The sequence below is a fragment of the Nycticebus coucang genome, chromosome 6 (assembly GCF_027406575.1).
Source record: "Nycticebus coucang isolate mNycCou1 chromosome 6, mNycCou1.pri, whole genome shotgun sequence".
NCBI lineage: Eukaryota > Metazoa > Chordata > Mammalia > Primates > Lorisidae > Nycticebus > Nycticebus coucang.
In genome coordinates, this window is record NC_069785.1 from 23,050,226 (window position 1) to 23,065,772 (window position 15,547).

The 15,547-nt window shown below is 36.4% G+C and overlaps 1 protein-coding gene across 4 annotated transcripts in view; it reads right to left on the reverse strand.

The window, feature by feature from the left end:
- NUBPL (NUBP iron-sulfur cluster assembly factor, mitochondrial) overlaps positions 1 to 15,547 on the reverse strand; it is a 290,845-nt gene that overhangs the window by 142,548 nt on the left and 132,750 nt on the right. For 3 of the 4 annotated variants that reach the window (XM_053594729.1, XM_053594730.1, XM_053594731.1), the window contains 2 exons: positions 6,001 to 6,040; positions 5,821 to 5,911 (listed from right to left, as the gene is read on the reverse strand). In XM_053594729.1, the coding sequence (XP_053450704.1) occupies positions 5,821 to 5,911; positions 6,001 to 6,040 (131 nt within the window). Of the gene's footprint in view, positions 1 to 5,820; positions 5,912 to 6,000; positions 6,041 to 8,172; positions 8,193 to 15,547 lie in introns of those variants that run through there. The other variant, XM_053594732.1, reaches the window with a different exon arrangement.

Consider the following 15,547-nt stretch of genomic DNA (forward strand, 5'->3'; position numbering starts at 1 on the left):
GCAGCTTCAAAAATACACTACTGGGACTTGATCAAACTAAAAAGCTTCTGCACAGCTAAGAACACAGTAAGCAGAGCAAGCAGACAGCCCTCAGAATGGGAGAAGATATTTGCAGGGTATAACTCTGACAAAGGTTTAATAACCAGAATCCACAGAGAACTCAAACGCATCAGCAAGAAAAAAACAAGGTATCCCATCGCAGGCTGGGCAAGGGATTTGAAGAGAAACTTCTCTGAAGAAGACAGGCGCAAGGCCTTCAGACATATGAAAAAATGCTCATCATCTTTAATCATCAGAGAAATGCAAATCAAAACTACTTTGAGATATCATCTAACTCCAATGAGACTAGCCTATATCACAAAATCTCAAGACCAGAGATGCTGGCGTGGATGCGGAGAAAAGGGAACACTTCTGCACTGCTGGTGGGAATGCAAATTAATACATTCCTTTTGGAAAGATATATGGAGAACACTCAGAGATCTAAAAATAGATCTGCCATTCAATCCTGTAATTCCTCTGCTGGGCATATACCCAGAAGACCAAAAATCACAACATAACAAAGATATTTGTACCAGAATGTTTATTGCAGCCCAATTCATAATAGCTAAGTCATGGAAAAAGCCCAAGTGTCCATCGATCCACGAATGGATTAATAAATTGTGGTATATGTATACCATGGAATACTATGCAGCCTTAAAGAAAGATGGAGACTTTACCTCTTTCATGTTTACATGGATGGAGCTGGAACATATTCTTCTTAGTAAAGTATCCCAAGAATGGAAGAAAAAATACCCAATGTACACAGCCCTACTATGAAACTAATTTGGGACTCTCACATGAAAGCTATAACCCAGCTACAACTTAACAATAGGGGGAAGTGGGAAAGGGGGGGGTGGGATAGAGGGAGGGGAATCGGTGGGATCACACCTGTGGCATATTATAGGGGTATTTGCGAAACTTGGTAAATGTAGAATGTAAATGTTTTGGCACAGTAACTGAGATAACGCCGGAAAGGCTATGTTAACCACTGTGATAAAAATGTGTCAAATGGTTTATGAAGTGAGTGTATGATGCCCCATAATCATATCATTGTATACAGTTATGATTTAATAAAAAAATTAAAAAAAAAAATTGTGCAGTTGAATTACTAAATGGTGGTACACTGAAACCAAGAGAATCCTTATACTACCCCTTCTGCATCCTGAAAAATAAGTTATCCGTTAGAAGCTGCAGATGTTGGTAAAAGTAAAAGGAAGCATTGTCCTTCGCTAAATTAATTAAATCAATCAATGTAAAGTACCACATTAACAGAATAAAGGAGAAAATCTATACGTTCATTTCAATAAATGGAGGAGGATGCACCTAACAAAATTCAACATTCATTATCAATAAAACTTCTCAGCAAATAATTAAAACAGGAAGGAACTTTCACAACCTGAAAGAGGGCAGCAGTGATTCCTAATAATAAAATAATGTTCCCCCCAACTAACAGCAGGATGAAGGAAAGGATGTGTTACTCTTATCTTTTCTGTTCAACATTATACTGGCAGAATTAACCAGTGCAATAAAATGACCAGAAAATGAAGTGAAAAGGAATACATTGGAAAGGAAAAATGAAACTGTCTACTTGCATGTAACATCAACATATATATACAAGACAGTAAAAAAGCTACTAAACAACTACTAAAATATAGAAATTTAGTAAAGTCAGAGAATTCAAGGTTAGCACTTAAAAATCAATAGTATATATTTCTGCATGCTAGCAGCAAATAATTTGAAATTAAATACAAAAAATACATTTACAAGACTATCAAAATATAATTCATACTAGATAAATCTAACAAAAAATACAAGACTTATACACGGAAAACTGTAATACATTAGTCAAAAAAGTTAAAGAAAATCTAAATAAATGTAGAAATATACCAAGGTCATGAATTACAAAAGAATATAATCAGGCTCTCAATTCACCCAAAACTGTTTCATATATTGAATACCATCCTAAGAAAAACATCAGCATGCTTTTCTGAATAAACTGAAAAGATAAATCCAAAATTTATATCAAAATGTAAAAGAACCTAGAGCAGCCAAAACAATCTTGAAAAATAACAAAGTTGGAAGACCCACATTTCCTGATTTTAACCCTTCTATGAAGCTACAATAATCAAGACAGTATGGTTTTCCTGTAAGAATTAAACAAACAGATCAAAGAAACACAATTCAGTATCCAGAGACAGACCATACACATATAGTTAGTTTTCATTTAATTTAGCAAATTAATTCAATAGGGGGCGGCGCCTGTGGCTCAGTTGGTAAGGCACCGGCCCCATATACCGAGGGTGGCGGGTTCAAACCCGGCCCCGGCCAAACTGCAACCAAAAAATAGCCGGGTGTTGTGGCTGGCACCTGTAGTCCGAGCTACTCGGGAGGCTGAGGCAAGAGAATCGCTTAAGCCCAGAAGTTGGAGGTTGCTGTGAGCTGTGTGAGGCCACAGCACTCTACCGAGGGCCATAAAGTGAGACTCTGTCTCCACAAAAAAAAATTTAAAAAAAAAATTAATTCAATAGGGAATGAAGTCTTTCAAACAAATGGTGCTAAAACAACTGGGTAAACAATGAAGAATTGTTTGGTCAAATTGTAAGGTCAAAAACTTTGACCTTTATCTTGCTATATACCTAAAAGTTAATTCAAGATATACAAGCCAAAATTATAAAGCTTAATGAGACTTTCATTACAACCTTAGAGTACGTAAGCAAATGTTTCTTAAAAGGAACATAAAAAGCACTTAGTATTAAAAGAATTAATAAACTCAAATTCATTAAAATGTAAAACTTAAGCCCCAAAAGGCAAGCCACGGATTGGGATAAATACTCCAATATGTGTATCTGGCAATTGACTCATGCACATAATACAATTACAAGAAGAAAAATGAGCCAATTTTGAACATGAGTAAAAGACTTGAACAGAGGTATCACAAAAGAAAATATAGCAAGATCTAATACTCACATGAAAGGAGCTCAACATCTTTGATCATCAGGGAAATACAAACTAAAACCATAATAAGATATAATTTTGTATCTACTAGAATGGTTAAAATTAAACACCAAATGTTGGCAAAGAAGTGAAGTAACTGGAACCCTTATGAACACTTGTAAAAATATTCATAGCAGTATTATTCACAGTGGCAGAAAAACTAAGGCAACCCATTTTTTTCTTGACAATTAACAAGAAAAAAATAAATAATATTTTGTTATATTCCTACCATAGAATACTACTTAGTGAAAAAGGGTACCCAAGTCCTGATATATGCAACAACACAAAGCTGAATTTCAAAAGCCTTGGACTAAGTGAAAGAAACCCAATACAAAAGGCTACATTTTCTATGATTCTATTTAATGGCAGTTTAAGAACATGTAAAACTGATTTATGTTGATAGAAATCACAACAAAGATTAACAATGAATGTGGCATTGATTAGAATGGGGCCCAAGGAGACTCTGGAATGGAAATGTTCTCTATCTTGACTGGAGTATGATTACACAGGTATGTGTGTGTGTGTATATATATATATGTATGAGAAATCACTGAACACATATCCTTAAAATCTACACATCATACTGTATACATTATTTTAGCTCAATAAAATATTGTTGGGGACAAGAGAAAAATCAAAACAATTTAAAATCAGACTTATAGTTCAAGATGTCAGATTGACCACAATATTTATTTTCTCCCTAAAAATAGTTATTAAGAGGAAACATGAGAGGAGGTTCTCAGACACTGGTATTGTTCCATACATCTTGCTTGGAATGATTACTTATGTGTTTTCACTTTGGATAGTTTGCCTATCTGTATACTTATAATTGTATATACTTCTGTATACATGTTATATTCAATTTTTTTTAAACAGTCAATGAATCAGGTAACCTCTATAATCCACTGCTATACAGAACTTCTAACCAACTAATAAATTTTCACAAAGGATGTTAAACATATCAAATGTTGGTCTGGTTTCTAAAAAAAAAAAAAATCAAAAACACTCCTTATTCAAGGAGCTCATATTATTAGCATTTCAGTGCCCATTAAAACGTACAGATGAAAGTGACTTCAAGAAGACTGTAAGGTTGATATGCAATCCATTCACTACTCTAGGTAACCTCTAAACACACCAATAAAATAAGATACAGATCAATATTTTTCCTGTATCTTTCATTCATCCTGATATTTTGTAATATGTTTGCTACAAAGCTATCTTCCATGCTTATTAGAATAAACTGTAACTTTTATATGATTTATGTTTCAGAGAGTTTGTTTTCACCAAATCTCCACTTGGTCTTTTCTTAGACTACCAAATTCCCTATATATTTTTTAAGCTGAGCTTAAAGAGAAGAATAATAAGCAAAATCAGATAACTGAAGTATAAACAGGATAGCTAAATTCAGATATCAAAAATATATAATACAGGCAATTAACAAATTATTCTATATTCTCTGATAGTAAAGAGAGGCTGGATTAATCCAAACAAATAAAGGTCACAGTCACAAAGGAATTGGTGAGGATGAGGTGTTTGGGGTAGTAGAACTGAACAAACAACTACAGGATCTGATTATAAAAATAAAAAACAAAGAAGCCAAGTGACTTAGAGAATAAAAGGAATGTGGGACCAAAAATCAGAGTACATTTATCAGAAATCAATCAACAGAAGTGGTAGATAGACAAGACATGGTGAAAAAAGAAGAATTTCTGGGTTAAAGACATTTCATCTAATCACATGTGCATTTTAAAATGAATAAAAGAATATCTACCATTAGAATTGTCAACTTACAGCATAATGCCTGACCCAAACTAGAATCTGAATAAGGGATAATTCTTATAAATTGATGAAATAAATGCAAGTTACTTTTAATATTTACCAAGAACACAATCATAAATTCTTATGTACGAAGAAAAAATAGGCAAACTATAAATAACATATAGCCCACTGATTTTTTTTTTTTTTTTTTTTGAGACAGAGCCTCAAGCTGTCACCCTGGGTAAAGTGCCATGGCATCACAGCTCACAGCAACTTCCAACTCCTAGGCTCAAGCAATTCTCTTGCCTCCGCCTCCCAAGTAGCTGGAACTACAGGTGCTCACCACAACGCCTGACTATTTTTTGGTTGCAGCCATCATTATTATTTGGTGGGCCGGGGCTGGATTCAAACCCACCAGCTCAGGTGTATGTGGCTGGCACCTTAGCTGCTTGAGCTACAGGCGCCAAGCCACGCACTGATATTTTTTATTATCCAATCAAATGTTCTCTCACTTTCAAGTTGATTGGACAATATTATATATGCAAATATATAGCCATATATACTCAGAGTAAAACAAAATTTCACTTTTTTCTGAAGCAATTCTAAATCACAAGTACCATGGTTAATATAATTTCTTCCTACATCTGGACAATTTCTACACTACCCTTATAATTTAATATTAGTACAATAATATTAACCATAAAACATAAAGAAGGCAGATTATTTATAAAATAGATTTGCTCTTCTCACAGCAGACACAGTAAGGCAACAAAACAATATTAATTAAGACATTAAGATTTTTAGTACTCATAAGCAATGGGAAAGATTAAATCACGTAATAGTGAAATTTGGTCTTAGAGCCACATAACTCATTAGATGACATTACTCAGTATGCCTTCATCCCATCAACTGATTCTCTTAGAAAACAACTCAAACCTGACTGCAAATTTCAACAATTCATTAATCAGAAAATGTAGAAAATGCTCAGCTTTGCCAACAATAAAATGATATTTAATGCAATCATCTTACCTGCCTCAATAGTTTCTCAATGGCTGACATCACCATAAGGCCTCTCCAAACAACTGGCGCAGTCTCATCAACCAAGAAGCCCATAGACATACTGCAACAGTAATCCAAAAATACAACTAATTGGAATAAATTTATCAATATTATCCTTAAAAATAAAGTAAAGTAAAAATATATGCTCACCAAGCAATACCATAATTCAAAAGAGGCCTCATTAGGTTGCCTGAAATAAGGAAAAAACAAACTCTTTTTTAGAATGTAAGTCATTATTCATAAACATACTAACATTTTTGGCCTTTTAAAAAAATACTATTTCTTAATTGACAAAAATTACATATATTTATAGGTACAATGTTAGGTTATAATACACATATACATTGTAGAATGATTAAATCTACACATCCATCATTTCACTTACTTATACCATCTTTGCAGTAAGAATATTTAAAATCTACTCTTTTAGTAATTTTGAAATATACTTGCAACACCTGATTATTAGCAATAGCTAACATATTGTGAAATAAATCACTGGAACCTATTCCTCCTGTCCAACTGAAAATTTGCACCCTTTGACCAACATCTTCCCTTTCCCCATCATCCCTCCAGCCTTTTATCAAAGAATGTCAAGTTAGAAATATATGTAGATGCCTCATAAATATAATTTCCAACTAATTCACCTCAATCTGCAACAGTTTAAGCATTATACCAAGGCCATATACCAGATGGAGGTGGCAGGTTCAAACCTAGCCCCGGCTAAAAACTGCAAAAAAAATAAATAAATAAATCTACAATTTTAAGATATGTTTCTTTTAAAAGGGCCTCAATAAGTAACTTGCCCACCAATTTTATTTAAATAGATAAATAAATATATAAATTACATACATATACTTATCTAATATGTATATACATGTGTGTATATCTGCATGCACACATCAATTCTTCCTACACTGGAGTGCTACTTTTCTTTTTCTTTACTTAAATAGCACAATTGCAAAGATATGGAACCAACCTAAATGTCCACCCATGGATGAGAGGACAAAGAAAATGTGAGGTATATGTATGCACACCCACATGCGCGCGCACGCGCACACACACACACACTAGAATAACGTTCACCCATCAAAAAGAATGAAATGTCACATACAGCAACTTGGATGAACTGAAGGCCGTTATTCTAAGTGAAGTAACCCAGGAACAGAACACCCAATACCACATGTTCTCACAAGTAGGAGCTAAGCAGTGAGTGGGCCATACAGACATTCAGAAGAGAGAGGACATGAGGGGAGTGTGGGATGAAAAGTTACCTTTTGGGTACATTGTACACTATTTGAGTGAAGGGTATATTAAAAGCCTACACTTCTCTACTATGCAATTCAGTCAAGTAACATCTAAGTAAATAAAAGTTACTACAAAACATAGTTTCTTTTATCAAACTATCTAGCAACTAAATCGCATTCACCATTGCTTCCATATCCTACTTCTCCACCATAACAAACTGTAGTTTGAAACCCTTTTTAATTAATGTGATTTGGACAACTACTAAGCTTAAAATTTAGGGGAAAAAGTCATAAAAACCTAGCAGTATTATACATTTATATTTTACCACTTTTCCTCTACGAAGAGACTGAAACTAAAAGCTGTATATAAAACATATAGGCATGGCTTATAAAATAAATTCACTGCTGAACTCCAGTCATCTGAATACTTATAGAAAGAAAAGGCCAAGGTCCTTCATAAAAAGATGAGTGAGTGTACTTTTCTAGTTTCCTTCTTTAACTACTGACTAAATTAATTAGCTCAATTTCTCCATACCTACTTTTTAAAGCAGTATTTTTCTTCCATATAATTTTGTCAATTCTTTCCAAAGCAGCCAACTTAAATTTTCAGAGTAATAATTTTTCTCTACCATTGTCTGTACTATTTTTTACTTGCTATTTTCTCTGGTTATATGTGCATAAAGATTAAAGAATTTGAATTATCATATATTTTTCCACTTTTGATCTGCTAAAACAGTGAGTTACATTAACATATTTTTCCTAATGTTGAACCAAATATGTTTCCCTCGTTTAAAGTCAATTTAATCAGAGGCGTAGCAAGATGGCAGCCAAGTAACAGCTTCCTTGCATCTGGGCACCGTGAGTCTGGGGAGATAGGACTCCAGGCATCTCTGGCTGGTGGGAACTGCCTATCATCACTCCTATGAGGATACAGGGAGTCAGCGAGAGACTTCTGGACCCCAAGAGGAGGACTAAAACAGTGGAAAACCGGCAAGTGGTCGCGTGTGTTCAATCCGTCTAAACCCGCCCACAACTGTAAGTTCAGTAGCAGAGAGACTGCAAACCAGAAAGGCCTTACCTGTGAACTGTTTTGATGTAATTGGACTTGGCACTGAGTTGAACTGCCTTGGGGAAGGCCTGAGCGGGAGTGCGGAGAACTTTGGCCGTTGTCTAGGGCCCCAGTCTGAGCCACTGAGCCAGACGGAGCTAATAGTGTTTGGCGGTGGGTCACATGGATCCATTGTCAGTGATCTGCCCCGGCAAGCTCCGCCCTCAGGGTCGCAGAGCTAGAAACGGGTGGGAGCTGGTAACCCAGCAACCAAGTAGCCTAAGGGTGGGGTCTGAGCCGCCTTGCAGCCCTAACCCTTAGGGGCAGAGTGAGACCTGTTTTGGCACACTGGGTAAGTGGATAGCCACTTCAGCAGTGATTCCAGCGAGAAAGCTGGGAAAGCTTCTGCTCAGCAAGTTTACAAGTTCAAAGTGCCTTTTAAGTAGGCTGAAGAGAGATTTAGGGTGTCTACCTGCTGGGGTTTGAGAAATCAGCAGCCTCCAGTCGTATCAGAACTGTGACTAACATCTCATACCCCAGAAGACCACGTGTTGCCCAGACAATATTCAATAACATATACAAACTGCTTTGTTTTTGGTTGTGTATTTTTTTCTTTTTTTTTTTTGTTTGGTTGTTTTTTTTGTTTGTTTATTTTGACATTGCTGATGTTCTTTTCTTTTTTTAATTTCAATCTTTTGCACACAGATCCCTTTTTCTTTCTCAATTTCCCTAGTTTAATTATAATTTCCCATTGTTGCCTTTTTTAATAACTTCAACTTCATTTTTGCTAGTGTTTCTACCGATATCATTTGGTTTTTCACCCAATTTTATCCCCGTAAAGTTTTCTGTTTGCTCGTTTTGGTTTGATTTATAGCATTTTTGTCTTTCCTCTCTACTTGGTGGAGGTGGGGTACTGTGTCTGATCAGGTAAGGAAAGAGCTGCTGAACTCAGGGGAACCATGCAACTGGGCACCCCCAGAAGGTGGGGTTTTTTAAGGTTGTGTCAAAGTACCCTACTGTACACCTATATTGCCCTGTCTCCCTCTTTCTGTGCCTCTCTTCTTTTTGTCAATATTCCTTCTACCCACCCCCTCTCCTTTCTCTATCTTTCTTTTTTTCTTATCACTCGGTCCTCCTTTCTTTCATCCCCTTTTTTTGCTCTTCAACCTTCTCACCCTTCTGGTCCTGTAACCCTTAGTCCACAGGAACAAGAACTTAAAGAGCAAGAGGAAGTGAAAGGAAAATTAGGGCAAGGAAACAGATAAAAGAAATCACTCATGAGGAAGAATCAGCAGAAAACTCCAGGCAACATGAAGAACCAGTCCAGAACAACCCCGCCAAGGGACCATGAGGTAGCTACTGCAGATGATTCCACCAGTATAGAAATGTTAGGAATGACAGAAAGGGAATTTAGAATACACTTGTTGAAAACAATAAAAGAAATGATGGAAACAATGAAGGAAATTGCTAATAAAGTGGAAAATAACCAAAAGGAAATCCAAAAACAAAATCAAATAAGAGATGAACGATATGAAGAATATAAAAAGGATATAGCAGACCTGAAGGAACTGAAACAGTCAATTAGGGAACTTAAAGATGCAATGGAAAGTATCAGCAAAAGGTTAGACCATGCAGAAGAAAGAATTTCAGAGGTAGAAGACAAAGTTCTTGAGATAACTCAGATAGTAAAAGAGGCAGAAAAGAAGAGAGAGAAAGCAGAACGTTCACTGTCAGAATTATGGGACTTTATGAAGCGTTCCAACATACGAGTTATAGGAATTCCAGAAGGCGAAGAAGAATGCCCCAGAGGAATGGAAGCCATACTAGAGAACAGTATAAAAGAAAATTTCCCAAACATCACCAAAGATTCTGACACACTGCTTTCAGAGGGATATCGGACCCCGAGTCGCCTCAACTCTAACCGAGCTTCTCCAAGACACATTGTGATGAACCTGTCCAAAGTCAAGACAAAAGAAAAGATTCTGCAAGCTGCCAGGAGTAAGCGCCAGTTGACCTACAGGGGCAAATCCATCAGAGTGACCGCAGACTTCTCTAATGAAACTTTCCAAGCAAGAAGACAATGGTCATCTACCTTTAATCTACTTAAACAGAACAATTTTCAGCCCAGAATTCTGTACCCTGCTAAGCTCAGCTTCAAAATTGATGGAGAAATCAAATCATTTATGGATATACAAACATTGAGGAAATTCACCACAACAAGACCAGCTCTACAGGAAATACTTCAACCTGTTCTGCACACTGACCACCACAATGGATCAGCAGCAAAGTAAGAACTCAGAAATCAAAGGACAGAACCTAACCTCCACACTGATGCAAAAGATAAAACTAAGCAATGGACTCTCACCAAATAAGACGAATAGAATACTACCACACTTATCAATTATCTCAATAAATGTTAATGGCTTGAATTCCCCACTGCAGAGACATACATTGGCTGACTGGATTAAAAAACACAAACCATCCATTTGCTGTCTGCAAGAAACACACCTGGCTTCAAAAGACAAATTAAAGCTCCAAGTCAAGGGTTGGAAGACAATTTTTCAGGCAAATGGAATTCAGAAGAAAAGAGGAGTTGCAATCTTATTTTCAGATACATGTGGATTTAAAGCAACTAAAGTCAAAAAAGACAAAGATGGTCACTTTGTATTGGTCAAGAGAAAACTACAACAAGAAGACATTTCAATTCTAAATATTTATGTACCCAATTTAAATGCTCCCAGATTCTTGAAGCAGACCTTACTCAGTCTGAGCAATATGATATCTGATAATACCATCATAACAGGGGACTTTAACACACCTCTTACAGAGCTGGACAGATCCTCTAAACAGAAATTAAACAAAGATGTAAGAGATTTAAATGAGACCCTAGAACAACTATGCTTGATAGACGCATATAGAACACTCCACCCCAAAGATAAAGAATATACATTCTTCTCATCACCGCATGGAACATTCTCCAAAATTGATCATATCCTGGGACACAAAACAAATATCAACAGAATCAAAAGAATTGAAATTTTACCTTGTATCTTCTCAGACCATAAGGCACTAAAGGTGGAACTCAACTCTAACAAAAATGCTCAACCCCACCCAAAGGCATGGAAATTAAACAATCTTCTGTTGAATAACAGATGGGTGCAGGAAGAAATAAACAGGAAATCATTAACTTCCTTGAGCATAACAACAATGAAGACACAAGCTACCAAAACCTGTGGGATACTGCAAAAGCAGTTTTGAGAGGAAAATTCATTGCTTTAGATGCCTACATTCGAAAAACAGAAAGAGAGCACATCAATAATCTCACAAGAGATCCTATGGAACTGGAAAAAGAAGAACAATCTAAGCCTAAACTAAGTAGAAGAAAAGAAATGTCCAAAATCAAATCAGAGACCAATGAAATTGGAAACAAAAGAATCATTCAGAAAATTAATGAAACAAGGAGTTGTTTTTTTGAAAAAATAAATAAAATAGATAAACCATTGGCCAAACTAGAAATAGAAAAGTAAAATCTCTAATAACCTCAATCAGAAACGATAAAGGGGAAATAACAACTGATCCCACAGAGATACAAGAGATCATCTCTGAATACTACCAGAAACTCTATGCCCAGAAATTTGACAATGTGAAGGAAATGGATCAATATTTGGAACCACACCCTCTCCCTAGACTTAGCCAAGAAGAAATAGACCTCCTGAACAGACCAATTTCAAGCACTGAGATCAAAGAAACAATAAAAAAGCTTCCAACCAAAAAATGCCCTGGTCCAGATGGCTTCACTCCAGAATTCTATCAAACCTTCAAGGAAGAGCTTATTCCTGTACTTCAAAAATTATTCCAAAAAACTGAGGAAGAAGGAATCTTCCCCAACACATTCTATGAAGCAAACATCACCCTGATACCAAAACCAGGAAAAGACCCAAACAAAAAGGAGAATTTCAGACCAATCTCACTCATGAATATAGATGCAAAAATTCTCAACAAAATCCTAGCCAACAGATTACAGCTTATCATCAAAAAAGTCATTCATCATGATCAAGTAGGCTTCATCCCAGGGATGCAAGGCTGGTTTAACATACGCAAGTCCATAAACGTTATCCACCATATTAACAGAGGCAAAAAAAAAGATCACATGATCCTCTCAATAGATGCTGAAAAAGCATTTGATAAAATCCAGCATCCTTTTCTAATTAGAACACTGAAGAGTATAGGCATAGGTGGCACATTTCTAAAACTGATTGAAGCTATCTATGACAAACCCACAGCCAATATTTTACTGAATGGAGTAAAACTCAAAGCTTTTCCTCTTAGAACTAGAACCAGACAAGGTTGTCCTCTGTCACCTTTACTATTCAACGTAGTGCTGGAAGTTCTAGCCAATACAATTAGGCAAGACAAGGAAATAAAGGGAATCCAAATGGGAGCAGAGGAGGTCAAACTCTCCCTCTTTGCTGACGACATGATCTTATACTTAGAGAACCCCAAAGACTCAACCACAAGACTCCTAGAAGTCATCAAAAAATACAGTAATGTTTCAGGATATAAAATCAATGTCCACAAGTCAGTAGCCTTTGTATACACCAATAACAGTCAAGATGAGAAGCTAATTAAGGACACAACTCCCTTCACCATAGTCTCAAAGAAAATGAAATCCCTAGGAATATACCTAACGAAGGAGGTGAAGGACCTCTATAAAGAAAACTATGAATTCCTCAGAAAGGAAATAACAGAGGATATTAACAAATGGAAGAACATACCATGCTCATGGATGGGAAGAATCAACATTGTTAAAATGTCTATATTTCCCAAAGCAATCTACCTATTCAATGCCATTCCTATCAAAGTACCTACATCGTACTTTCAAGATTTGGAAAAAATGATTCTGCGTTTTGTATGGAACGGGAAAAAAACTCGTATAGCTAAGGCAGTTCTTAGTAACAAAAATAAAGCTGGGGGCATCAGCATACCAGATCTTAGTCTGTACCATAAAGCCATAGTGGTCAAGACAGCATAGTACTGGCACAAAAACAGAGACATAGACACTTGGAATCGAATTGAACACCAAGAAATGAAACTAACATCTTACAACCACCTAATCTTTGATAAACCAAACAAGAACATACCTTGGGGTAAAGACTCCCTATTCAATAAATGGTGTTGGGAGAACTGGATGTCTACATGTAAAAGACTGAAACTGGACCCACACCTTTCCCCACTCACAAAAATTGATTCAAGATGGATAAAGGACTTAAATTTAAGGCATGAAACAATAAAAATCCTCCAAGAAAGCATAGGAAAAACACTGGAAGATACTGGCCTGGGGTAAGACTTCATGAAGAAGACTGCCATGGCAATTGCAACAACAACAAAAATAAACAAATGGGACTTCATTAAACTGAAAAGCTTCTGTACAGCTAAGGACACAATAACCAAAGCAAAGAGACAACCTACACAATGGGAAAGGATATTTGCATATTTTCAATCAGACAAAAGCTTGATAACCAGGATCTATAGAGAACTCAAATTAATCCACATGAAAAAAGCCAACAATCCCTTATATCCATGGGCAAGAGACATGAATACAACTTTCTCTAAAGACGACAGACGAATGGCTAACAAACACATGAAAAAATGTTCATCATCTCTATATATTAGAGAAATGCAAATCAAAACAACCCTGAGATATCATCTAACCCCAGTGAGAATGGCCCACATCACAAAATCTCAAAACCGCAGATGCTGGAGTGGATGTGGAGAGAAGGGAACACTTTTACACTGCTGGTGGGACTGCAAACTAGTACAACCTTTCTGGAAGGAGGTATGGAGAAACCTTGAAGCACTCAAGCTAGACCTCCCATTCGATCCTGCAATCCCATTACTGGGCATCTACCCAGAAGGAAAAAAATCCTTTTATCATAAGGACACTTGTACTAGACTGTTTATTGCAGCTCAATTTACCACTGCCAAAATGTGGAAACAGCCTAAATGCCCACCAACCCAGGAATGGATTAACAAGCTGTGGTATATGTATACCATGGAATACTATTCAGCCATTAAAAAAAATGGAGACTTTACATCCTTCGTATTCACATGGATGGAAGTGGAAGACATTATTCTTAGTAAAGCATCACAAAAATGGAGAAGCATGAATCCTATGTACTCAATCTTGATATGAGGACAATTAATGACAATTAAGGTTATGGGGGGGAGCAGAAAGAGGGACGGAGGGAGGGCGGGGCCTTAGTGTGTGTCACACTTTATGTGGGCAAGACATGATTGCAAGAGGGACTTTACCTAACAATTGCAATCAGTGTAACTGGCTTATTGTACCCTCAATGAATCCCCAACAATAAAAAATAAATAATAAAAAAAAAAAACCCATGCCTTCATCAAGGCTAACGTGAACTTAGTTCATTCTGTTCCTATATTAAGGCAATAGATATGCCTTGAGAACCTACTGTGTGCTGGACTCTGTACTGGGAACTCCAGGGAGAGCAGACACCTCCCCGAATCCCTACATCCAGCTGTTGCCCAGACTTCTTATTAATGCTAACATCTTCTTTACTCACATTTTTTTTCTTTAGTCTCAAATCCCAATAATTTGCATCTTCTTTCATTAAGAATGAAATTTTCCTTACTCCTTAACAGAAATCTTGTATTTGTCTTAACTTTTAAATTAAAAATCAATGTAGATGAAAAAAAAATAATAAAATAAAGTCAATTTAATCATAATATAGTTGTTTTATACAATGCTTAAATTGGTTTGCTAATATTTGCATGAAGTTTTTTATATAGCTAACCAGGGAGACTGGTCTATAATGCCCCTCATTTCATGCTATCCTTCTAAGTTTTACTATCTTCAGAAGTTTAGTTGAGAAATATCACATACTTTTCTAGCCTATGAGTCACTTTTTATAAGATTGGAATTATTAGTTCCTTGACTACTGGCTTGCTACGTTTGTGATAGGAAGACCTGGACTACTGATTCCAGTTATCTGCAAAAGATATGACATAAACTAAATTTTCTATTTCCTCCTAAACCTGCTCTAAGGATAGATATTTTTCTAGGCAGTGCCTATTTCAACAAATTTTACAATGTACTGACACTGAGGTGTCCAATTTTTCCTTTACTTAGCACCCATGTTGTATATGGCAAGTACAAAGGAGCCCATGTTGTGCACTCCCAACCCCCATGATGTAAGCTACTGTAGCACATTGCCAAACTGAGGCCACTGCTAGACTGTGTCCTGTTCTAGGTACTAGTAGCCACTGCACCTCTCCATGTGTGAGGCTCAGTCATCATGCACCAAGCTAAAACAGGTAGCTGGAGCACCTGGGCCTCAACTACTAAAAACCAAGACCCAGAAGAAAGGCTGTGACCCAGTGT